We start from the raw sequence: 25,616 nt of genomic DNA on the forward strand, positions 1-25,616 counted from the left end.
TTGGTTTCTAGAGCAATGTTGATCCCAGGGATGATGTATTTGGATATCCTCAACAATTTGAAGATAAACCAGCATTAAGTAAAACTGAAGATAGAAAAGAGTACAACATTGGTGTCCTAAGACACCTTCAGGTCATCTTTGGTCATTTAGCTGCTTCTCGACTGCAATACTATGTGCCCAGAGGATTTTGGAAACAGTTCAGGTAAACTATGGATGGACAGTAATAGAGATACTTCTTAAAATGAACATTTCAATACACTAACATTAAACCTCTAAAAGACACGTTGGAAGGCATCTTTTTTTAAGCACTGGTAATAGTCAAACTGTCCTCAGTTGGGTAGGTTTTTTGTTTTTCTTTTTTTTTTTTTTTTTTTTTTTTTTTTAGGTCCCCTTAGGAAGAAGTAGAAACTGGCATAGTAAGGAAGGGCAACGTCCTTTAGTATCTTAACCATATTATTAACTTTTTATTAGGAAAACATCTAATAAATACAGAAGTAGAAAAAGTAGTATGAACCCCTGTATACTTGTCACCCAACTTCAGTAGTAGTCAGCTTGTGGCCAGCCTCATTTAATCTATATTCTTACCTATTTTTTTTTCTTTTTCTTTTCTTTCTTTCTTTTTTCTTTTCTTTTCTTTTCTTTTTTTTTTTTTTTTTTTTTTTTTTTTTTGAGATGGAGTTTTGCTCTTGTTGCCCAGGCTGGAGTGCAGTGGTGTGATCTTGGCGCACTGCAACATCCGCCTCCCAGATTCAAGCGATTCTCCTGCCTCAGCCTCCCAAGTAGCTGGGATTATAGGCACCCACCAGCACGCCTAGCTAATTTTTTGTATATTTAGTGGAGACGGGGTTTTACCATGTTGGCCCAGACTGGTCTCAAACTCCTGACCTCAGGTGATTCCCACCTCAGCCTCCCAAAGTGCTGGGATTACAGGTGTGAGCCACTGTGCCCGGCCCCTACCTATTTCTTTCTAGATTGTTTTGAAGCAAATCTTAGTTCCATCTATAAATACTTAAGTATGTGTCTGTAGTGTCTGTCTCAAAACATGATCATGATACCATTATTTTTTTTTTAATTGCTTAATATCAAATATCTCTGTCAGTGTTTGAATTAACTGAGTTATCTCATGATTGGTTTTTACTGATTTTTTTTAAAAATAAGATTCAGTTGAGGTCCATTTACCACAAATGGTTGATAATGATCTTGATTATTCATCTGTTCCTTTTTTCCCTTTACAGTTATGGGGGAATTGGAGGACAAATAGTTTAGCCTGTAAATTTTCCCACGGTCTGAATTTCGTTGATGGAATCCCTGTGGTGGTTTATTATTTTCTGTTTTTCTTGGTCACCTGCATCTTCTATAAACACCTTGTGAGATCTAGAGGCTTGATCAGATTGTGGTATTATTTTTCTTTTCGTGGAATGGATAGGCAAGGCTACTTCATAGGGGGTAATGTTTATCTCCATGAGGAGTGACATATAAATAATGTCTGTCGTCTTACGATGTTAACAGCAATGAATTATTATTATTATTTTTATTTTTATTTTTTTCCTGAGATGGAATCTTTGCTCTGTCGCCCAGGCTAGAGTATAGTGGCGTGATCTCAGCTCACTGCAACCTCCACCTCCTGGGTTCAAGCAATTCTGCCTCAGCCTCCTGAGTAGCTAGGGTTACAGGGGTTACAGGCGTGGGCCAACCATGCCCGGCCAAGTTTTGTATTTTTAGTAGAGACGGGGTTTCACCATGTTGGCCAGTCTGGTCTCGAACTCCTGACCTCAGGTGACCCGCCCGCCTCCCAAAGTGCTGGATTATAGGCATGAGCTACTGCTCCCCCCGGCCTCTTTTTTGTTTGTTTGTTTTTTTTTTTTTTTTTGGAGACAGAGTCTTGCTCTGTTCCCCAGGCTGAAGTGCAATGGCTCGATCGTGACTCACTGCAACCTCTGCCTCCCAGGTTCAAGCGATTCTTCAGCCTCAGCCTCTCAAGTAGCTAGGACAACAGGCCCACCACACCCCGCTAATTTTTTGTAGTTTTAGTAGAGATGGGGTTTCACTGTGTTGGCCAGGCTGGTCTCAAATTCCTGACGTCAGGTAATCCACCCGCCTCGGCCTCCCAGAGTGCTGGGATTACAGGCGTGAGCCACTGCACCCAGCCGATTATCATTATCTTAATACAGTATTTCTTCAGGGTTATAAAATAACAATATTTTATTTTTTCATTTAATAGCTAGAAAAGATCTATAAAGGAAAAATTGTCCTTACCATTTTCTTTTAAGTTAGAAAACTCAGATTACATTTTTTATCTTGTTTCCTTTGATTTTAAGTCAGTACTACGTCATGCACTGTGCTAAAATAACTACAGTACAACCACGTAACTCTTACTGTGTATGAAAAGGGGTATAATTCTTTACAGCAGTGAGGTTTGGTTTGTTTTGTTTTGCAAGTAATCCTCCTTGGAATCCCTTCAAGGTGCTTCCCGGCCACCTGAGAGGAGGGGGGAACGAAGGGTCACTGATACTCTGATCCGCCTTCCCTTCTTCTGACAAAGCAGTATAAATTTCTTTTCTTCCCCTAACTAGGCCCTCTGCTTACTCTGTACTAGTGTCTTGCGTGGACCACCCCCCCTCCCATCTCTCATTTTGCTTTTAGTCCCATCACCCAGCATACCATTCTCCCTCCTCTCTGACTATTTCAGTTCTGTCTTTCCCTAGGTTATTCCAATTCCATCTCTGCCTTAAGGCTATTTTAGCATTTCTGTTTATGCTCTTCCAAATTGAAGAACACAAACAGAGGCTTATACTGGGTTTTTGTTTGTTTTTTTTTTTGAGACAGAGTCTCACTCTGTGGCCCAGGCTAGAGTGCAGTGGTGTGATCTCGGCTCACGGTAACCTCTGCCCCCTGGGTTCAAGCGATTCTCCTGTCTTGGTAGCTGGGATTACAGGCGCCTGCCACCATGCCCAGCTAATTTTTGTATTTTTAGTAGAGACCGGTTTCACCATATTGGTCAGGCTGGTCTTGAACTCCTGACTTCAGGTGATCCACCCGCCTCAGCCTCCCAAAGTGCTGGGATTACAGGCGTGAGCCACTGCGCCCAGCTGAAGCTTACACTTTTTAAACTTTCGTCTTGTCATTCAGTTACAATTTTTTCTCTTGTAATGCCTTTGCTTTTTTGACTTTTCAGTTACTGCCTGTGCTAGTGGAGCTCGGTTTGTATAGACTAGCACTTTGGATTATCCACACTTTAGACATATAATCTACTCTTGATACAAGCGGGTTCGTTAACTACACTTCCTCACCCCACTTTTTTATTTTGAAAAGTTTCAAACCTACAGAAAAGGTGAAGAAGAGGTATAATTATCACCTTTATGTTATATTCTTTATGCGGTTTTACTAATTAACATTTTGCCATATTTGCTTATCTTGCCATATGTGTACTTGGTTTTTGGTTTATTTTTTTCTTAAGTTTTTGTTTGTTTGTTTGTTTTTTGTTTTTTTGAGATGGAGTCTCGCTCTGTCGCCCAGGCTGGAGTGTGGCACGATCTTGGCTCACTGCAAGCTCTGCTTCCTGGGTTCACACCATTCTCCTGCCTCAGCCTCCCGAGTAGCTGGGACTACAGGCGCCTCCCACCACGCCTGGCTAATTTTTTGTATTTTTAGTAGAGACAGGGTTTCATTGTGTTAGCCAGGGTGGTCTTGAACTCCTGACCTTGTGATCCACCCGGCTCGGCCTCCCAAAGTGCTAGGATTACAGGCGTGAGCCACCGTGCCCGGCCTTTTTTCTTAAGTTGATAGTTAAGTTGCAAACATGATGCTTCACCCCTTCATACTTCAACATATAACAGATCATATATCAGAATAAGGCAGTTTTCCTATTTATGAATAATACAATTATATCCAAGTAATATAATAACGATTTTTAATCTCTAATATTCATCAGTGTATATTCCGATTTCCCAAAAATGGTCTTTATAACTTATCTTTCTATACCAATCTGATACTCATGAAGGAATCACAAGGATTTGGCTGTTAGCTCTTTAGTTGCCTTTTATGTAACATAATCTCCCTAACTTGTGACTTGTATCGCACTGAAATTTTTAAAGAGTCCAGGCCAGTTGTCTTGCAGAATGTCTTTTTTGATTTGTGTGATTGTTTCCTGATGATTAGCTTTATGTTAAATGTTGAGGGAGTGGGGGCAATAAAACTACATAATTGATGTTTTGTGTTTCTCACTGCACTGTATTGGGAGGCATGTGTTATCCACTTAATTATAAGTGATACTAATTTTGATTTCTTGGTGTCTTAACAGATCTCTCCTTTATAAAGTGTACCTTTTCCCTTTTGAAATTAGTTGATTACATGTTTGAAAGTTTGAGGAGTTGAGTATGGTTTGAAAGTAAATAGAACGGACTGGTGTAATTTCCAGTAATGAAACAAGCTGATTTTTAACAAATAATATATTTGACTTTAAACTTACTATATACAAATTTTTACTTGTCTAAAATATAATAGAGATCAGATTATTTGCTATGTAGAAAAGGTTTTACAAAAGTATAAACACAGTTCTTGCATACTTTAAAATGTCATTTCTTGCTTAGAACAAATACACTTAAATTCTCTATGTACATTATTCTGTATATACAAAATCAGGTATTATTGATAGTTTCCAGGAGTGCCTGAGTTTTAGCAGTATGAGTTCTCATTTTGTGGTATGTAGTGATGGTGTCTTTTCTTAAATTACTCAAGAGATTAACTCTAGAACAAGTTAAACCTTTCTCTCTTCACTTGGGAAAAAAATAAATTTAAGAGTAACTAGATCTGATCTTTTTATTATTTATAATCCAAAATTTAAGCAAAATTAAAGAAATAAAATAGTGATTGTAACATCCACATAAGAGTGAGATCCACCACCTCATCTTAATAGTATCTTTAATTGGATTCAAAATGCATGCATGTGCCATATCACCTGAAGCAACCATCCTTCCTGGTGCCATACTATCCATCAATTACACCACTAGTTTCGTGGCAGTTCTTTGCCACTAGAGTACTAGTTTTACTGTGAGGCTCTCTCTCTTACCCCACTACATTCTATAGGGAAAGCACATTCTTTTTTTTCTACTTTTTCCATGTAGTTGAGGAATAAAAATCTCGGTTTTATATCCTGTTGTTTGTGGTCTTGTTGCTTTTTTTTTCCCTGAAAAATATAGTTGTATATATTGTTCTGTGAATGTTACATGTTACATGTTTTATTTCATTCATTTCTTAGGCTTTGGGGTGAGCCTGTTAATCTGCGTGAACAACACGATGCTTTAGAATTTTTTAATTCATTGGTGGATAGTTTAGATGAAGCTTTAAAAGCTTTAGGACATCCAGCTATGCTAAGTAAAGTCTTAGGAGGTTCCTTTGCTGATCAGAAGATCTGCCAAGGCTGCCCACATAGGTAAGTACTAATTACGCATTGAAAGTATATGTTGTACCATGTATATACTAACAAAAATAAAATTTTTACTAGTACTTACATACAAAAGTGGAGTATATCACTGATTACTAAATACCTGAAACAGAATGATTTATATACTGTGCATACCTTACTGCTGTGGGGCTTTTTTTTGTTTTTGTCAGTTAACTTTTAGTTCCTTCTACTCTGCCTGATCTCTTAGCCATTTTATTATATTATACTCTTACAGTCTCTTTCTTCCTTTCCTTTCCTTTCTCCTTTTTCTTTTCCTTTCTCCTTTTTCTTTTCCTTTCTTTTTTTTTCTTTCTTTCTTTTTTGAAAGAGACAAGGTTTCTCTTTGTTGCCTAGGCTGGAGTTCAGTGGCATGATCGTAACTCATAGTAACTTTGAACTTCTGGGCTCAAGCAATCCTACTGCCTCAGCCTCTCAAATAGCTGGGACTACAGGCATGTGCCACCACACCTGGCTAATTTGTAAATTTTTTTAGAGATCGGATCTCTTGTTGCCCAAGCTGGTCTCAAAACTCCTGACCTCAAAATCAGTCCTCACACCTCAACTTCCCAAAGTGTTGAGATGACAGGTGTGAGCCACTGCACCTGGCCTACTCTTATATTTTTTTACAGAAGATTATTCGTGGGGAAATAAAATGGCATTTTGCATATAGCTACAGGTGTTACTTATAAATTTGCCCTTTATCTTAGAACTTGAGTTATTATAATAGTGTAAATACAGTAAGTTTAGAAGATAACAAAGCTGTGGTAGTATTTCCTATACAAATGAAATAATGACTTTTAAAATAGCATTGATTATTGTCATTATCTTTAAGGTATATTTGTATACAAAACATATCAAACCTATTGTTAAAAAAAAAGATTTTACAAGAAAAACATTGACAAAACAAATTGACTTGAAAATTGTTTAAGGACTTCTATTAGAAATAGTTAATGAGTTCATTACTGATAAATATACATGCCTGTCATATGGAAATTTTACTTTGGGACTTGTTATAATATGGATTAATGTTGATTTGCAATCGTTTTTCACCAAAATGTCACAGTAAGATAGTATTTTCTACAATCCAAACTGTATTAAAATATAGTCATGGGTTGAGTACACATGTGGTTTGTGGGGGTGTTTTGTTTTTGATTACCAGGAGATGATTGGGGGAGAGGTAATATTATATAAATGAGAAATTTCTAGCAAGTTATAGTCTTAACACTCATTCATAATTAGGGAATATACTTATTCACTTAGCCTAGGCAACTTTTAGTCCTTTTGAAAGGCCTTTTATATTAGGTGAACAATAAAATAAAATTTTAACCTTGTTTTTAATTAGTGATAAAAACAGTCAACTTTGGGGTCGTTTGTTCATGTCACTTCTCCTTAGTTTTAGACAATTTTCTAAATTATTTGGAAATCACTGGTTTTCTTTGGCAAGTGAAATGTCAAAAGATTATGGTCTTGAACTCAGATCCTTATACCTGATCAACAGCTAAACTAGTCTTATTTTTTTAACTAGCTGGGCATGGGGGTGGACTCCTGTAGTCCCAGCTGCTTGGGAGGCTGAGTCAGGAGGATCGCTTGAGCCCAGGAGTTAGAAGTTCCAGTGAACTGTGATTATGCCACTACATTCCAGCCAGGGTGACAGAGTGAGACCTCACCTCATTAAAAACAAACAAGAAAGAAACTCTACTTTGAGTGCCCATATGACCATTCTGTTTTTCACTCTCAGTGCTGTATTCATTGAATTACACGAATCTTTGTGTTACAAGATTTTGCCCAACTGTAGGCTAATATAAGTGTTCTGAACACATTTAGGGTAAGCTAGGCTAAAGCTATGATGTTTGGTAGGTTGGGTGTATTAAATGCATTTTCAGCTTATGATATTTTCAATTTATGATGGGTTTATTGGGCTGTAGCCATTTCATAAGCAAAGAGCATCCGTAGTTGCTGCAGAGACCATATGCTTCACAAAGCCTAAGCTATTTACTATCTGGCCCTTTACAGAAAGACTTTGCTGTCCTCTAGTGTTAGAACACCTTCTTTTTATAGGTGTTGAAGAATATCCTCCTTTTGAAGTGTAGTCTAAGATCTAACTTTTTTCCCTCTATGGGCTGTTCACTGATTATATAGTAGCAATTTGCTTAATACCTGCTTTATATTCCATTCATACAATTTATAAATGCCTTTGTGTACCTTTTTTCCGGAGTTTAAAATTCCTTAAATAAGGGACTTATCTTAAACATTGAATATCCCTCAGTGCTTTTACACATAGAAAGCACTCTCAGTCTATCCATTGAATGATTTAATGGTTAATAATGTATTCCTCACATCCCTTGTTTTGCATTTATGCATGTGTCTCACCAGAAATTGGAAAGTCTCTTTGGTTAGAAAATGACCATAAACTGGGATTCCAGCTCCTTCTCAGGTTGCTAATCCTGTACTCATTTGTGTGTTCAAACTTTTGCTTTACTAAGGCTTCCATCACAGAAAAGAAAGAATATATAAAAATTTAGCTTATTCGTAGTTTATTTTTCAGAACTTAATAAATTCATGCTTTGGCTTCAGCATGAATTACTGTCTAAACAGACAACACTAGAAGCAGCATTGTATACTACAAAGAGATTAAGCTGTGAGCCCAGACAGATTCAACTTTAAAATACCATTTCACCTAATAATCTTGATCAAGTTAACTTTTTTATTGCTAACATTCTATGACTTACAGGTTTCGCATTATAAAAACGGCAAATGTATGGGTGCAGCACACGGCACATGTATACATATGTAACAAACCTGCACGTTGTGGACATGTACCCTAGAACTTAAAGGATAATTAAAAAAAAAAAAAAGGCAAATGTAGTAAAGGATAATTAAAAAAAAAAAAAGGCAAATGTAGTTTACATTAAGTCCATAACTAAATAAATGTTTGCAAAACTAAGGGATAAATCCTTTCTTTTTTAATCGTTTTTAGGTACGAATGTGAAGAATCTTTTACGACCCTAAACGTAGACATTAGAAATCACCAAAATCTTCTTGATTCTTTGGAACAGTATGTCAAAGGAGATTTACTAGAAGGTGCAAATGCATATCATTGTGAAAAATGCAATAAAAAGGTACGGGCTGTCCAGTTTTGTTTAATTTTGATTACATTTAATGGATTTAGAAGAAATTGGTTTTTTTGGTTCATCCTCACAAGTCACCCTATTTTTATTTCCTCCTACTTTGGTATAGTGGTAGCAGAGAAGGTAGTCAATATGATAACTAATAGAAGGTTTGGCAAGGAAGGAAAAAAAGTAGTGCCAAAGGGGCTAGGTAAATAAGATAAAAATAGGTAAATAAGAGTGAATAATTTTAAAAGTCATAACATGATAGCACATTCTCTTATATAAGTTACACAGACATTTTCCATCTCTACCGAGAAACAAATTGCCATTGAACCCCTCAAAGATACAGAGCTGATAGAGGAAAACATTTCTCCTGTCATGTCCAGGATTAGGATTACTTGTCAAGACCAAAACATTTGCTGAAACCATTAATTACTTTATTGAACCACATAAGATTTCTTTTAGACTAGTCAAGTGGCCCATAAGATTTCTTTTATCACCTATATTATAAAACCATTTATTTTGGAAACTTATTAGCAGTTCTTTGAGAGAGATGATTCACACGCATTATAGTAATGAGTAAGGTATATCTTTGGGAGCTCCCAAACCCTTTCACCCTCAAGTCACTTGTGTTGTTTTGGCCTTATGCACCACTTAGAGAAGTCTTAAAGTTTAAAGATTGAGATTGTGGGCTGTAAAGCCATACTGCCTGCCACCTGCAGCTCCTGAGACCTGAGGCAAGTTACTTGACGTCTCTGTGATTACTAATTTTCATCTTTAAGGTTCAGTAGTACACACTTGAGAAGGTTGTAAGGATTCGGTATGTTTTTACTTGTGCAGCACTTAGTATATTACCTGGCATCTTAATTGCCCAACAAATATTAGCTACTCTTATTGTTATTGTAGTTCTTTGGTTTGTGCATAGGAAACCACCTTCGTGGGAACAACAGTAAACATCAAACAGGTAATAATGGCTAGATAACAATGACAGAAACCAGTCAACAGCTTACCATTTGCATATTATTAATTTCAGCATTTAAATCAGCTGATAGGATTATCTTGATTATGCTCATTGTCATATATTTGTTTATACTTAAAAATTCAGATAAGTCTTAACATCATTTAAAAGTTTGCTTGGGTTTTTTTTTTTTTTTTTTTCTCCTGTGGATTTTAATAGAACATCTGGTAACTTTGTCTTGTTTATTTTAGGTTGATACCGTAAAGCGCTTACTGATTAAAAAATTACCTCCTGTTCTTGCTATACAACTAAAGCGATTTGACTATGACTGGGAAAGAGAATGTGCAATCAAGTTCAATGATTATTTTGAATTTCCTCGAGAGCTGGACATGGAACCTTACACAGTTGCAGGTGTCGCAAAGCTGGAAGGGGATAATGTAAACCCAGAGAGTCAGTTGATACAACAGAGTGAGCAGTCTGAAAGTGAGACAGCAGGAAGCACAAAATACAGACTTGTGGGTGTGCTTGTACACAGTGGTCAAGCGAGTGGGGGGCATTATTATTCTTACATCATCCAAAGGAATGGTGGAGATGGTGAGAGAAATCGCTGGTATAAATTTGATGATGGTGATGTAACAGAATGTAAAATGGATGATGACGAAGAAATGAAAAACCAGTGTTTTGGTGGAGAGTACATGGGAGAAGTGTTTGATCACATGATGAAGCGCATGTCATACAGGCGCCAGAAAAGGTGGTGGAATGCTTATATACTTTTTTATGAACGAATGGACACAATAGACCAAGATGATGAGTTGATAAGATATATATCAGAGCTTGCTATCACCACCAGACCTCATCAGATTATTATGCCATCAGCCATTGAGAGAAGTGTACGGAAACAGAACGTACAATTCATGCATAACCGAATGCAGTACAGTATGGAGTATTTTCAGTTTATGAAAAAACTGCTTACATGTAATGGCGTTTACTTAAACCCTCCTCCCGGTGAGTATCAAGAGAGTTTAGCTTCTTAGTAATAAAGAATAATTTCTAGTAGGCGTCAACATGTTTAAGTTCATAAAATTAATGTTTTCACTTTAAATGAGTCTAAATTGCCGGGTGTGGTGGTTCACGCCTGTAATCCCAGCACTTTGGGAGGCCGAGGTAGGTGGATCACCTGAGGTCAAGAGTTCAATACCAGCCTGACCAACATGGTGAAACCCCATCTCTACTAAAAATATAAAAATTAGCCAGGCATGGTGGCATGCACCTATAGTCCCAGCTACTCCGGAGGCTGAGGCAGGAGAATCGCTTGAACCTGGGAGGTGGAGGTTGCAGTGACCCAAACTGGTGCCACTGCACTCCAGCCCGGGTGACAGTGAGTCTCCATCTCAAAAAAATAAATTAAAAAAAAATGGGTCTAAATTAAAGTAGCCTGAGAGGGGTTCTTAACAAATTTAGGACTTCTCAAAATTAATGGAAATGCAGACTTGTTTGAAAATGGGGTTGGAAAATAAAAATGTGTTTTTATATCTGCATTTTATTTATAGGGCAAGATCACCTGTTGCCTGAAGCAGAAGAAATCACTATGATCAGTATTCAACTTGCTGCTAGGTTCCTCTTTACTACAGGATTTCACACAAAGAAAGTAGTCCGTGGCTCTGCCAGTGATTGGTACATTGCTTTGGATTTTCATTCCTATTATACTAATGTTTGGTTTGGTTCTTTAATAGATTGCTTTATGTTTTTCTAAACCAAGAGAATTTTGTTTGAAGTTTGGAATATAGAATAAAAACTCTGGGTCACAATAGAGAAATCATATTAAAATAGTTACTTAGTCTAAACATGGCCTTTTGTTATTCAGAAGCTGACTTCTGCTTTTATTACCTTGTATCATATCTTTGACATCCCTGCACCAAAGACTACAAGATGAGACTGGGGGACAGTGACTCACAGCTGTAATCCCAGCACTTTGGGAAGCCAGGGTGGGAGGGAGTTCAGGACCAGCCTAGGCAACATAGTGAGACCCCCATCTCTTCAAATAAGATTTTAAAAATTACCCAAGTATGGTGGCGCACACCTGTAATCCCAGGTACTCGGAAGGCTGAGGTGGGAGGATCGCTGGAGCCTGGGAGGTTGAGGCTGCAGTGAGCCATGACTGTGCCACTGCACTCCAGCCTGGGCAGCAGAGCAAGACCCTGTCTCAAAGAAAACCAAAGATTACAGGATGAGACTGAAAAGTGTAAGCTACTTATGAAATTTATTAGGTTTTAGCTTACCTAGATTGAATTCTGACACCGATTGAAAGGGTAAAAAATTAAAATGGTTTTCTTAAGTTTCTAATTGTGAAAGTATAGAGGCCATTATAATACATTGATTTAATAATTTGTACTTACTCATTTCAGGAATATGTCAAGATAAGGGGGTGGTATTTTGTCATTGAACCTAGGAAGAGTTTGTTAATGGATTTTTAGAGGACAAGCTTTCACCTGTTTGGTAACTCTGAGAGAATAGACCAAGTCATAGTATTTATCTATTGTTTTAATATTAGAAGCAACCTTTGCTGGTTGTCTCTCCAGCAGTAGAGGAAGATCTTTGTCTTTTTTTTGGTTCAATGAGACTCATCCTTTTACTATAGAGAACAAGTTATTGAGTTAATAGTCATAGGTTTTTTTGTTTTATTTTAGGTATGATGCATTGTGTATTCTCCTTCGTCACAGCAAGAATGTACGTTTTTGGTTTGCTCATAACGTCCTTTTTAATGTTTCAAATCGCTTCTCCGAATACCTTCTGGAGTGCCCTAGTGCAGAAGTGAGGGGTGCGTTTGCAAAACTTATAGTCTTTATTGCACATTTTTCCTTGCAAGATGGGCCATGTCCTTCACCTTTTGCCTCTCCTGGACCTTCTAGTCAGGTAATTGCACAGCTTTCTTTCTAAATGATGAGATATTTACAAATAAATTGTGTTTCCTGGAAGTCGAAGTCACAAACATACGTGCATCCACTTGATATGTTTACCTAACAGAAACACACACACAATATGATGTCAGTGAGTTTCATTTAATATTACTGCATAGCAATGAATAGTAATTATTGGCTCTTTAAAAATGTAAGAGAATTTTTTCAGTTCAGTTACATGCAGTAGCTTAATTATAAGTTTACTGTTAAGTAGATTTTTTCCTATTTTGAAGGTTTTTTAAATAGTCTTAGATTTTTTAAAAAATTACAAGTGTGAAAAATTATAATGAAATCCACCTCTGATCTTCATTCCCTTTCCCAAGAAGCAAAATAGTTTAGTTTGTGTGATCAGTCCTTCCATAAATGTATGCCTGTATCAGCATATGTGCATGTCCTTTTTATGCAAGTAGAAGTATACATATACCTTGTTGCTGTAAAACAGGTAATGTTTTATCCTTTACAGGCTTATGACAACTTAAGCTTGAGTGATCACTTACTAAGAGCAGTACTAAATCTCTTGAGAAGGGAAGTTTCAGAGCATGGGCGTCATTTACAGCAGTATTTCAACCTGTTTGTAATGTATGCCAATTTAGGTAAGAATTTAAGTTTTTCAGAATTCTGTTTTGATGTATCATATTAAATTGTGAAGTCATTTAGGTCAAGTGATGAAATATAATCTGATCTGAAGTAGAAACAATTTCCCATAAAACCTGTTGTGAATTTTATCTGAACATGGCACTTTCAACTTTTACTTTGTTTATGCATGTGTCTTTGTAGTAGACACAGGTCAGAATCTGTGTTTTGATTTTTTTTTTTTTAAATCTCCTAATGCAGTGGTGCCAAATCTGGCTGCTTTTGGAAAATACTGGTTTCTAGGCCTCTTCTCACACTGATTGAATCAGCATCCCCAAAGCTAATGTCAGGGAATCCATGTTTTCAAAGAGGTCCCCAAATGGTTGTGATACTCACCAAATTTAGATAGCAGACTTGGTCTGTACATAAGTTTTTGTTTAAGTAAACTACAATTATGGATAATATAAATATTCGCTTAAAATATTAATTTAGGGGCTGGGCACAGTGGCTTATGCCTGTACTCCCAGCACTTTGGGAGGCCAAGGCAAGAGGATTGCTTGAGCCCAGGAGACCAACCTAGGCACCATAGGGAGACCCTATCTCTACAAAATAAAATTTTAAAATTAGCTGGGTGTAGTGGCATATGCCTGTAGTCCTAGCTACTTGGGAGGCTGAGGTGGGAGAATCACTTGAGCTAAGGAGATTGAGGCTATAGTGACCCGTGATTGCACCACTGCACTCCAGCCTGGGCAACAGAATGCTTTTTGTCTCCAAAAAGCAAAAAGCAAACAAACCAAAAAGTCATATATCCAAAATGAAGTTCTATATCCAGGCATACCTGTCATTTCAGGTTTTTTTCTGTGACCCGTGATTGCACCACTGCACTCCAGCCTGGGCAACAGAATGCTTTTTGTCTACAAAAAGCAAACAAACCAAAAAGTCATATATCCAAAATGAAGTTCTATATCCAGGCATACCTGTCATTTCAGGTTTTTTTCTGTGACCTTACTTAATCACCATTGGATCCATGGCCCTTTTAACATAAGGGAGATTGTAGTTTTCATTTGTCTGTTTAATTTGTCTTCTTTTCCCTTACCTTTTCCATAATTGCAGATATTTGGGTATTTGTAGATGAGAAAGAGAATATTTATTACACAGACAAGCATAAGTGGAATCTGTATTTCAGACTTAAAAATGCCAAAGTTAGACATTCAGAAAAATCCTATTCTGTTCAACTCTTCTTTTAGATATTGCCTGTTCACAAAGCACACATCATTGTTCCATAATGTAACCTACTTGTAAAATTTTCCTGCTGAAAAATACTGTAGGGCCTGTAAACCTTAATATGAAGTCCTTAAGATCAGATATGCATTGGGATTGAGAATTGTTTGGATTTAAGAAAAGCAAGGCAGTGCATATATCAACATCTCTATAGCAGGGTCTGAGACAACAACTTACAATTGAACACATTAATATTTCTACAGTAAAATATGAATATACTGAAGGGAGAAATAAAGACTATAAGTAGCCTTTAGTCAGTTCGGGCTAGGTTATCCCACCAAACACATTTTGACACCAACTTAATGAAAAACTGTGTTGGGCTGGGCGAGGTGGCTCATGCCTGTAATCCCAGCACTTTGGGAGGCCGAGGCGGGCAGATCACCTGAGGTATGGAGTTCAAGACCAGCCTGGCAAACATGGTGAAACCCCATCTCTACTTAAAAATACAAAAATTAGCAGGGCGTGGTGGCGGGCACCTGTAGTTCCAGCTATTCCAGAGGCTGAGGCTTGAACCTGGGAGGCAGAGGTTGCAGTGAGCCAAGATCACGCCACTGTACTCCAGCCTGGGCGACAGGGCAAGACTCCGTCTCAAAAAAATAAATAAATAAATAAAAATAAAAATAAAAAACTTGTTATAATAATAGCTTTTGGGCCGGGCGCGGTGGCTCACGTCTGTAATCCCAGCACTTTGGGAGGCCGAGGCAGGCAGATCACGAGGTCAGGAGTTCAAGACCAGCCTGACCAACATGGTGAAACCCCGACTCTACTAAATATACAAAAATTAGCCGGGCATGGTGGCACATGCCTGTAATCCCAGCTACTCAGGAGGCTAAGGCAGGAGAATCGCTTGAACCTGGAAGGCGGAGGTTGCAGTGAGCTGAGATCACACCACTGCACTCCAGCCTGGGAGACAAAGCGAGACTCCATCTTAAAAAAAAATTAAAAATTAAAATAGCTTTTGGAATCTTAGGATTTCAGATAAGAGGTTGTGGACCTGTTTTTATTATGTTTTTGGGAATATGGCAATAAATAAGATTGCCTAATGGGATATAGAAGCAAAAAATGTAGTTGCCATAAAATATGTTAATAGCTGTAATAGGGAAAATGCAAAGTGCATCATGGGGGGCATGGTACCTGAAGGGATTTGGGGAGTGCAGAAGACTTAATGGGGAACGTAACGTGGGAATTGGTTAGTTGAGCTTTCCATCTAGAGTGTGAACAGCAGATGCAAAGACTTGATAAACTTGGCGTGGCTTATTGGATGGGATGAAAATTGTCCAGTCGGACTAGAATTGATGTAAGATGGGAATGGCAGGAGTTTCTGATCATGCAGTTCTAATAGGCCTTGTGAGAGAGACTGAGACATTGGATGAGCCATTGTAGGGTTTTGAACAGATAATACCATCTGGAAAGAGCACTGTGGCCACAGTGTGGAATGGATTGCAATGGAGTAAGATCCCAGAGAGTGTTTAAATGATCTATAGACATAAGATCATTGTGACCTGTACTGGAGAACTGGCAGTGAGGGAGATACAAGTGGACAGATAGATATATGGTGTTTTTTATAAGAAGTGGAATAAGTGGATTTGGTGATGGGATATTCAGAGAAGGAGGGGACAGGGAAGAGATGTGAAGAATGATGCCCAAAATTATAACGTGAACAACTGTGAGTGGATAGTGGTACCATTTACTGAGGGGAAACACAGGAGGAGAAACATGTATGCATGGGAAGAAAGGGGTGAGTTCAGTTTGGGTAGATTGAGTTTGAGCCTGTGTGTGACACCCAAATGGAGATATACAGTAGAACAGTAATTTGTCTTGAAGTGTTTTTGAATCATCTGAATGAAAATATCTAGAACATTAAAGCCGTGAGCGTGGGCTTGATCATCCAGGGAAATCAGTGTGAGAAGATAGCCTGGCATGGGAACTTGGAGAAACATCAGTTTTTAAGAGACAGGAAGGAGGAGTCGCAAATAAGAACAAAAAGAGGTAGAAAGAAAATCAGGAATCCAGGGAGGAAGAAGTGGTTATGGTTTGAGAACTGCTCCTTAGCTTATTACCGTGAAGAGGGGCCGAAACCAAATCGGCATGGGTTGAGGAATAGAAAATGAGAAAGTAGAGAGACCAAATGTAGGTATCTTTTTCAAGAAGTTTGGCTGTAGAGGAAAGAAGAGAGGCAGGCAATTTATAAAAGAGTTCATTTAATACAGTTATTTTGTTGTTTTCATCCTCCTTACAAATGAGGGTTGCAGTCTTGGTTAGTCCCTTTAGACTCTCCAGGCTGTAGAAAGTATTCGTCTTCTGGTCGGGCGTGGTGGCTCATAATCCCAGCACTGTGGAAGGCCAAGGCTGGCAGATCACGAGGTCAAGATATTGAGAACCACCCAGGCCAACATGGTGAAACCCCATCTCTACTAAAAATAAAAAAATTGGCATGGTACGTGCCTGTAGTCCAGCTACTGGGGAGGCTCAGGCAGGAGAATTGCTTGAACCCGGGAGGCAGAGGTTGCAGTGAGCTGAGATCACGCTACTGCACTCCAGCCTGGCAAGAGAGCGAGACTGTCTCAAAAAAGAAAGAAAGCGTTCGTCTTCCTTACAGTGAGCCAGTGTGATTGGAATGTCATAGTCATAGTCACTGTTGAATAGTGTTAATACTTATACTCAATGGGTGAGTTTTCCTTTCTAGTAAAATAATTCTCTGAATGCTAAGTAAAAGTGATAAAATTACAAATCAAAATTTTTCTGGTCATAAAAATTATAGACAAGATATTTTGTATAACTACTTGTTTTATTCATGAAGCCCTTGCCATCTTAATTTTTTCCTCATATTTTTCTCCCTCTCTTTCTTCTTCCCTTCACTCCTTTTTGTTGTAGGTGTGGCAGAGAAGACACAGCTTCTGAAATTGAGTGTACCTGCTACCTTTATGCTTGTGTCTTTAGATGAAGGTCCAGGTCCTCCAATCAAATACCAGTATGCTGAATTAGGCAAATTATACTCAGTAGTGTCACAGCTGATCCGCTGTTGCAATGTCTCTTCAAGAATGCAGTCTTCAATCAATGGTAAATTTGAATGCTCCATTCTTTACACTAGTTTTTTTTTGTTTGTTTGTTTGTTTGTTTTGAGACGGAGTTTTGCTGTTGTTGCCCAGGCTGGAGTGCAATGGCATGATCTCGGCTCACTATAACCTCCGCCTCCCCGGTTTAAGCCGTTCTCCTGCCTCAGCCTCCCAAGTAGCTGGGATTACAGGCGCCCACCACCACGCCTGGCTAATTTTGTATTTTTAGCAGAGATGGGTTTTCGCCATGTTGGTCATGTTGGTCTCGAACTCCTGACCTCAGGTGATCTGCCCACCTCGGCCTCCCAAAGTGCTGGAATTACAGGTGTGAGCCACCATGCCCGGCCCTCTTTACGGTAGTTTTTAAATGCTGCTGGGCATATATAGTACTAAGAGTCTGGAGGAAGATTTTTGCTTTGGAATATTTTAGCCCTGTGCCTTTTTTACGTGTTTAATGGGGATCTTTTTTCTGTCTCCTTGTGACGTAGGTTGATACCATGTTTATGAAATAGTTTAAGAATTAACTTTTTAGGCTGGGCTCAGTGGCTCATGCCTGTAATCCCTATGCTTTGGGGGAGGCCAGGGCAGGAGGATCACTTGAGCTCAAGAGTTTGAGCCTGAGCAACATGGCGAGACTTCATCTCTACTAAAAATTAACAACAAAAAAGTTGGCTGGGTGTGGTGGTGTGCACCTGTTGTCCCAGCTACTCAGGAGACTGAAGTGGGAGAATCACTTCGGCCCAGGAGATCAAGGCTGCAGTGAGCTGTGGTCACGCCACTGCACTCCAGCCTAGGTGACACAGTGAGACCCTGTGTCCAAAAAAAAAAAATTAACTTTTTATATTTAGATTTTGCATTTTTACATCTTGGTATATCTGTCTGATCATTATAATGCATAATGTTAGTTTCTTCGTTGTGCTTAGGAAACTTGATTTAAAATGTTATTTCTCTAAAATAAAACATTTGGCCAGACGTAGTGGCTCATGCCTGTAATCCTAGCATTTTGGGAGGCCAAGGCGGGTGGATCCCTTGAGGTCAAGAGTTCAAGACCAGCCTGGCAAACATGGCAAAACCCCATCTCTACAAAAATACAAAAAAATTAGCCAGGCGTGGTGACGTGCACCTCTAGTCCCAGCTACTCGGAAGGCTGAGGCAGGAGAATCACTTGAACCCAGGAGGTGGCGGTTGCAGTGAGCTGAGATCGCCCCATTGCACTCCAGCCTGGGCAACAGAGCAAGACTCCATCCAAAAAAAAATAAATAAATAAGCTGTTTTCTGTCGTGAAAGTTGTGTATTATTATTGTGGAGAAGCTTATTTTTTATTGGTGACAAATCTGTATTCTAGGTAATCCTCCTCTTCCCAATCCTTTTGGTGATCCTAATTTATCACAACCTATAATGCCAATTCAGCAGAATGTGGCAGACATTTTATTTGTGAGAACAAGTTATGTGAAGAAAATCATTGAAGACTGCAGTAATTCAGAGGAAACCGTCAAATTGCTTCGTTTTTGCTGCTGGGAGAATCCTCAATTCTCATCTACTGTCCTCAGTGAACTTCTCTGGCAGGTAAAAGGAAAATAACATTTGTATGTTTATAATTTGATTTGTTATTCCTTTCATTAAGTTACTCACCATGTCTTACTTGTTTTTAGGTTGCATATTCCTATACCTATGAACTGCGGCCCTATTTGGATCTGCTTTTGCAAATCTTACTGATTGAGGACTCCTGGCAAACTCACAGGTGGATACTCTTTTTGTGACTGGAAACAATTAGGCTTGCCCAGGCGTTAGAGTTAACTGAAATTGACAGTCACCACATTTTTTTTTTTTAACCTATTGGAGTTCTAGTGAATGTTGTATCTTAAACCTAGGACAAGGGTAAATAACGAGTTCTCCCCCTTTCCTCAGAATTTTATTCCCTTTTTTATTCTTTTTTCTCACTGCCTAAGTTTCATACTTAATAAGCCTGTTTCTTTAGAATGACTTTTTTAATTAAGGAGGAGCTAGCTTGGGCATTTGGTAAATATTTGAATTTCATTAATGATGCCCGAGGATTATTTTATGATTAGATTACATTTGTTTTAGAAATAGTCACTTGAAGTAACTTAGTCATTAGTCACATGAAGTATAATAGTATATGTAAAAAGTCTTTAGGTAAGTACGGTTTCCAGTTTTCATGGTATTTATATTCTGTAAAGTCGCCACAGACACTGAGTTAGCAAATACTGAACCATTACTCCTAGGAGGAAATACAGAATTAGGTTTCTATAAGCCTCTGTTTACATTTTTATCAACCAGTCAATACATAACCTTGTTTTATGTGTGTTTCTACTTAAAGTCATTTAATACATATTGTTGACTCATAAAGTTCACAGTCAACAGCTCTGTAACTTAAGCCTGAACTTAAGCTTCTCAACACATTCTCCATAAGGCACATCACAGCCTTCTCGTGGTTAGGAACATTAGATAGCACTTCAACATTATATACTTGGGGGTCATTTTAAACATAAAAATAACCAACAGAAGCACAAATATGTGGAAAATGTGGCACTAAATACACCATGAAGAAAGACACTTGTTTACAGCTTAAGCTGAAACAAGACAGAATGACACTCTTTTGGACTTCAGCTAGGAACCTTTGTGTTGGACAACTTGATATTTTTGCTGCTCTGTATATGTCCACAGATGACCAAGAAAGCACCTTGATGATTGATTTTGCAGTTATAAATAAAGTTTAGGAAGTAAGCAAATTCACAAATGTGGAATTCATGAATAATGAGGGGATCAATTATAATTAGTTTTTATGAGAACTTTTACAATGTTAACTTTTTCCCCCCATAAAAACTAAGGTTATCCAGCTTAACTGGCCCTCAAACTTTCACTAGAATTTTTCTATTTGTTTTTGGGGTTTTTTTTGTAGTAAAAGTTGAATATATTATCTTTAATCCCAAGAGTTATATAATTGATGATAAATTATGGTATTAGTTGACAGCACTGCCAGGTTTTAGAACTTCCCTTCCCACATGGAAGATAGTATAATAGTTTGTTTGGGAAAACAATTCAAAGTCTATGTTGCAGTTTGCCTCCCATTTGCCAAGGTAATAAAACAAACTTAAAAACAAGTTCTGTAACAACAAAATGCTTAAAGAGAAGTTACAATCTGGAGTTTTAGTGGGGATTGCGAAAGCCAGAATTTGCAACTTAGTATTTTCAAATTATCTCCAAATTTACCATAATAGATTTCAAACAAATACTGTAAAAATAGCATTAAACCAAAAATCAATTTTTGTGAGACACAAAAGATAGTAGCTCAGAATTATAGTCATTTATTCAGGCAGTATTCAGTGCTCTTCTAAATATGTTCATAGGATTTGAAAGCTTCTTTCAGAGTGGATTTTAATGAAATCTAACTTTTACTATTTTCTTTTTTAAAAATGCTATATTTCTGGGCACAGTGGCTTACCCCTGTAATAAGCACTTTGGGAGGCCAACGCAGGAGAATTGCTTGAGACCAGGAGTTCAAGGCCAGCTTGACCAACATAGCAAGATTTTGCCTCTATTTTTTAAAAAAAGAAAATACTGTAAACACTTACAGTTTTAAACCAGTTAATCACATCTTAGCTCTTGTTTGATTAGAGCAAGTGATAATGGCAAAGACATACGTGCTAGAATAAATGTGGGAATTACACTTTTGTATAATCAGATTAGTAAGATACTGTTACATGAATCACTGGCCCAAACGTGAAAATAATTTTCTCATAATGAGCTTTTAGTTCATTCAGTAAACAATATTCAAATATTTATAGAGTGTCTACCATGTGCCCAGCACTGCTTGGCATCAGGTAATAAGGCAAGTGAAAGATAGTATTAATAAAAATGGCATTTGAGGACAGTTGATGCTAATGGGGAGAAAATATGATGCGGCAGAAATAATGATTTAGCACTTCATTGTTACTTGAAAAAACTGAAGGTAAAAGCAATTTATATGTAGTGTTTCAGATGAAACAGCAAGAGGGCCTGAACGTGGTTGATTTGTCTGAAATGATTAAGCTTTGCAAAATTGTTGAACTAGTCTGTTTTGTTTGGAAATCATGAATGCATTTGATGGAGGAAAAAAATCTTACTTTGAATTTAAACATACTATTAAGTAAAATACATAGTGTACATTAGAGTCTTTAAATTCTCAGTGTCCAGGTTATGTTTTCTAATTGAGGTAAAATTTACATAACAAAACTCACCATTTCGAAGTATACAATTCAGTGACTTTTAGTACATTTACAATGTTGTATAGCCATTACCACTATCTGATTCCAGAACTTTTTTTTTTTTTTTTTTTTTTTTTTGAGAGGGAGTCTCACTCTGTTGCCCAGGCTGGAGTGCAGTGGCGCAATCTCGGCTCACTGCAAGCTCCACCTCCCGGGTTCACGCCATTCTCCTGTCTCAGCCTCCCGAGTAGCTGGGACTACAGGCGCCCGCCACCATGTCCGGCTAATTATTTGTATTTCTAGTAGAGACGGGGTTTCACCGTGTTAGCCAGGATGGTCTCGATCTCCTGACCTCGTGATCCGCCCGCCTCGGCCTCCCGAAGTGCTGGGATTACAGGCGTGAGCCACCGTGCCCATCCCAGAACATTTTTTTTTTATTACCCCAAAAGGAAACCGCTACCCAATTAAGCAGTCACTCACCATTCCTTCTAGCACTAGCAACCACTAATTTGCTCTCTGTCTCTGTGGATTTGCCTCTTCTAGACATTTCGTAAAAACGAAATCATGCAATTTGTGTGTCTGACTTCTTTCACTTAGCTTAATGTTTTCAGAGTCCATGTTATAGCATATATCAGTACTTTATAGCTGAATAATATTTCGTTTTATGGATATAGATATACATCACATTTTATTTACTGGCACATAATCTTTTTAACACAAAAGAAACAAGGCATGTTTGTGCTCCTACAATCATGTTTTAAGTTAGTTATTTCAGGGAAAGACAGGAACTAGTTGGCTGTGTATTATTACTCTGTTGTAGTTTGGGAGAAACTGAAATGAAATCCTGTGTTATTGGCAAATCAGCCAAATTGTACTATTGCCTGTCAAAATGCTTTACCTGCCATGTATTCTCATTATTAGAATTCAAATACTGTACCTCCAAATTATGTCACTGAATCCTAACTTGCCTTCAGAGATGCAGTTTTGTAAAAGGTATTGATGTGTAGCAAATTACCCTCGACTACAGCAGTCATAAACTTAGTTATTAACTTTTTTAAAGTTTGCATTACTCTTGAGTGTCCTGAATTCACTTCAGGTAACGTGTTTAAATTACATACATGGCAGAATTATTTTGGATTGGTAATAAGTTAGTAAGAGCGCAGACTCTGGAGTCACACTGCTCCGCAGCTGTATAACCTCGGCAAGCTGTGTAACTCTGTGCCAGTTTTCTCACCTGTTAAAAGGTTTAATAATAAGGCCAGGCGCAGTGGCTCATGCCTGTAATCCCAGCACTTTGGGAGGCCGAGGCGGGCGGATCACGAAGTCAGGAGATCAAGACCATCCTGGCTAACACGGTGAAACCCCATCTCTACTAAAAATACAAAAAATTAGCTGGGCATGGTGGCACGCACCTGTAGTCGGGCTGAGGCAGGAGAGAGGTGTGAACCCGGGAGGCAGGACTTGAAATAAGCCGAGATGGCGCCACTGCACTCCAGCCCGGGCCGTCTCAAAAAAATAAATACATAAAAAATAAAGGTTTAATAATAGTACCTATTGTCTAATGTTAGATTAAATGACTGAAAGACATTATTGAGTGGCACATAGTAGGTACTCAGTATATATTAGCTATTAGATTTTAGATGTTTTTATTTTATATCTGGTTCTCTTTCAGAATTCATAATGCACTGAAAGGAATTCCAGATGACCGAGATGGGCTGTTTGACACAATCCAGCGCTCTAAGAATCACTATCAAAAAAGAGCATACCAGTGTATAAAATGTATGGTAGCTCTATTTAGTAACTGTCCTGTTGCTTACCAAATCCTGCAGGTGAGGATTTTTTTCTTATAATTTTGTAGAAATCTTAATCAGAATTAAGGATTCTGTTTTAAAAGAAGAGAATCATGAGAACTTGGAGTTGTCATTTTAAGTTAACTTTGAAGTATTCCAAATCCTCTTATCTATATGGTTTTATTTTCTTTTGCAGGGCAATGGAGATCTTAAAAGAAAGTGGACCTGGGCGGTGGAATGGCTTGGAGATGAACTTGAAAGAAGACCATATACTGGCAATCCTCAGTACACTTACAACAATTGGTCTCCCCCAGTGCAAAGCAATGAAACATCAAATGGTTATTTCTTGGAGAGATCACATAGTGCTAGGATGACACTTGCAAAAGCTTGTGAACTCTGTCCAGAGGAGGTAAAAAAAGCCACCAGTGTGCAGCAGATAGAAATGGAAGAGAGCAAAGTAATTCTTTATTTTATAGGCCAGTGTTTATGTATTAATGATATTATTAAAAGATTATGTTGAAGTTTTGGGTTTTGAAAAATGTTTATTCGGCTGGGCACGGTGGCTCACGCCTGTAATCCCAGCACTTCGGGAGGCTGAGGCAGGTGGATCACCTGAGGTCAGGAGTTCAAGACCAGCCTGGCCAACATGGTGAAACCCCATCTCTACTAAAAATAGAAAAATTAGGCTGGGCGTGGTGGCAGGCGCCTATAATCTCAGCTACTTGGGAGGCTGAGACTGGAGAATGACTTGAACCCAAGAGGCGCAGATTGCAGTGAGCAGAGATCATGCCAGTGGGCTCCAGCCTGGGTGACGAGTGAAACTCCATCTCAAAAAAAAGAAAAGAATGTTTATTCTATGTCATTTTAAGCTAACGAAGGGAGCCTTCTTTTGGAGAAATTTCTGTGAAATTGCCTGAAATGTAGTAGTTCTGAGAGAATGCAAATCAGGTTTTTTGTTTGGTTTGGTTTTTTGTTTTTTCCCCAAGTTCTTTATCTGCAGTAAAAGAAAAGTTGCTAATGGGTCAGTTTTGTAGATTTTTAAAATTTATTTCAAATAGAAAAAGTTAAAAATAAACTTGAGTTTGCCTACATAATTTTTTATCTTGAAATATTCAAAATTAGGAGCCAGATGACCAAGATGCTCCAGATGAACATGAGTCGCCTCCACCTGAAGATGCCCCATTGTACCCCCATTCACCTGGATCTCAGTATCAACAGGTAAACAGGAGTCAGTTTGTGGTTTTATCCCCTAGAACTAGGTTTTATGCTTAATTTTAGAGGATGGCTCAATTGTTTGTTGTGACTACAAAGTAACAAGTAGGATTATCTAGACTAGCTTTGGGAACATGATCAGAACAGGGATGGTTTGGAGTGGGGGTCATGGTGTAACATGTTTGAACTTAACCACAGTAGGGTTTTCCTTGTCAAGAAGGTGTCCTTCTTGTGCTCTAGTAGTTAATAAAACTGTATGAGAATTTATGTCAACTTAAAATGATCATTGTTTAGTGCAAAGGATTGTGGTGACATTTCCTGTGAGGTAAAATCTTCACCTGGATTCCAAAAACATTATTAAGATATGGCAATGAAGCAAGAAGTCCTTGGTTACTTAGCCACAGGTTTCAGTGATGGTAAAAATCACTGGAAAAAAAAGGATTTGGGTAGATTTCCATAGGTGATTAAAGTAAATCAACTAGTAAATAAATAGCAAAAGAAATAAGATGAAGAAACATTCTAAATGATAACTTTTTCTTTCTGAAACCAAAATGTGACTAAATCCGCTCTTGTGAGGCAGTGGTACTCAAACTTGAACAGGCGTGAGTCTCCCTGAAAGGCTTGCTCCAGCAGAGAGATGCGGCGTGAGTCTCCCTGAAAGGCTTGCTCCAGCAGAGAGATGCTACCCCAAAGTGTCTGATTTCATAGGTCTTCAAGGGGCTGGAAAATGTACAAGTTCCTAACAAGTACAAGTACAAGAAATGTACAAGTTTCTAACAAGTTCCCAAGTGATGCTGCTGGTGGTCCAGGAACCATACTTGGAGAAACATTTCAGGCATTCTTTCTTACATTTCACTGTGTACATAGAAGCAAACTTGAATAGTTAGGAAGTACACATTCAGCATACTTATTTTCATCTATAGAAAGTAAAGCCTGGCCAGGCGCGGTAGCTCATGCCTGTAATCCCAACACTTTGGAAGGCTGAGGCAGGTGGATCACCTGAGGTCAGGAGTTTGAGACCAGCCTGACCA

General features: G+C 38.2%; 1 protein-coding gene across 13 annotated transcripts in view; it reads left to right on the top strand.

Annotated features, from left to right (window-relative positions):
• The window catches only part of USP9X (ubiquitin specific peptidase 9 X-linked), a 147,363-nt gene that overhangs the window by 120,348 nt on the left and 1,399 nt on the right, over positions 1-25,616 (top strand). For 10 of the 13 annotated variants that reach the window (XM_054470706.2, XM_054470708.2, XM_054470709.2 and 7 more), the window contains 13 exons: positions 12-202; positions 5,258-5,431; positions 8,421-8,562; positions 9,763-10,516; positions 11,062-11,185; positions 12,199-12,424; positions 12,932-13,061; positions 17,197-17,382; positions 18,724-18,944; positions 19,031-19,119; positions 23,256-23,412; positions 23,570-23,830; positions 24,496-24,591. In XM_054470706.2, the coding sequence (XP_054326681.1) occupies positions 12-202; positions 5,258-5,431; positions 8,421-8,562; positions 9,763-10,516; positions 11,062-11,185; positions 12,199-12,424; positions 12,932-13,061; positions 17,197-17,382; positions 18,724-18,944; positions 19,031-19,119; positions 23,256-23,412; positions 23,570-23,830; positions 24,496-24,591 (2,751 nt within the window). The remainder of the gene's footprint in view (positions 1-11; positions 203-5,257; positions 5,432-8,420; positions 8,563-9,762; positions 10,517-11,061; positions 11,186-12,198; positions 12,425-12,931; positions 13,062-17,196; positions 17,383-18,723; positions 18,945-19,030; positions 19,120-23,255; positions 23,413-23,569; positions 23,831-24,495; positions 24,592-25,616) is intronic. The other 3 variants (XM_063660268.1, XM_054470711.2, XM_054470710.2) reach the window with 1 other exon arrangement.

The sequence above is a fragment of the Pongo pygmaeus genome, chromosome X, assembly GCF_028885625.2.
Source record: "Pongo pygmaeus isolate AG05252 chromosome X, NHGRI_mPonPyg2-v2.0_pri, whole genome shotgun sequence".
NCBI classification, from domain to species: domain Eukaryota; kingdom Metazoa; phylum Chordata; class Mammalia; order Primates; family Hominidae; genus Pongo; species Pongo pygmaeus.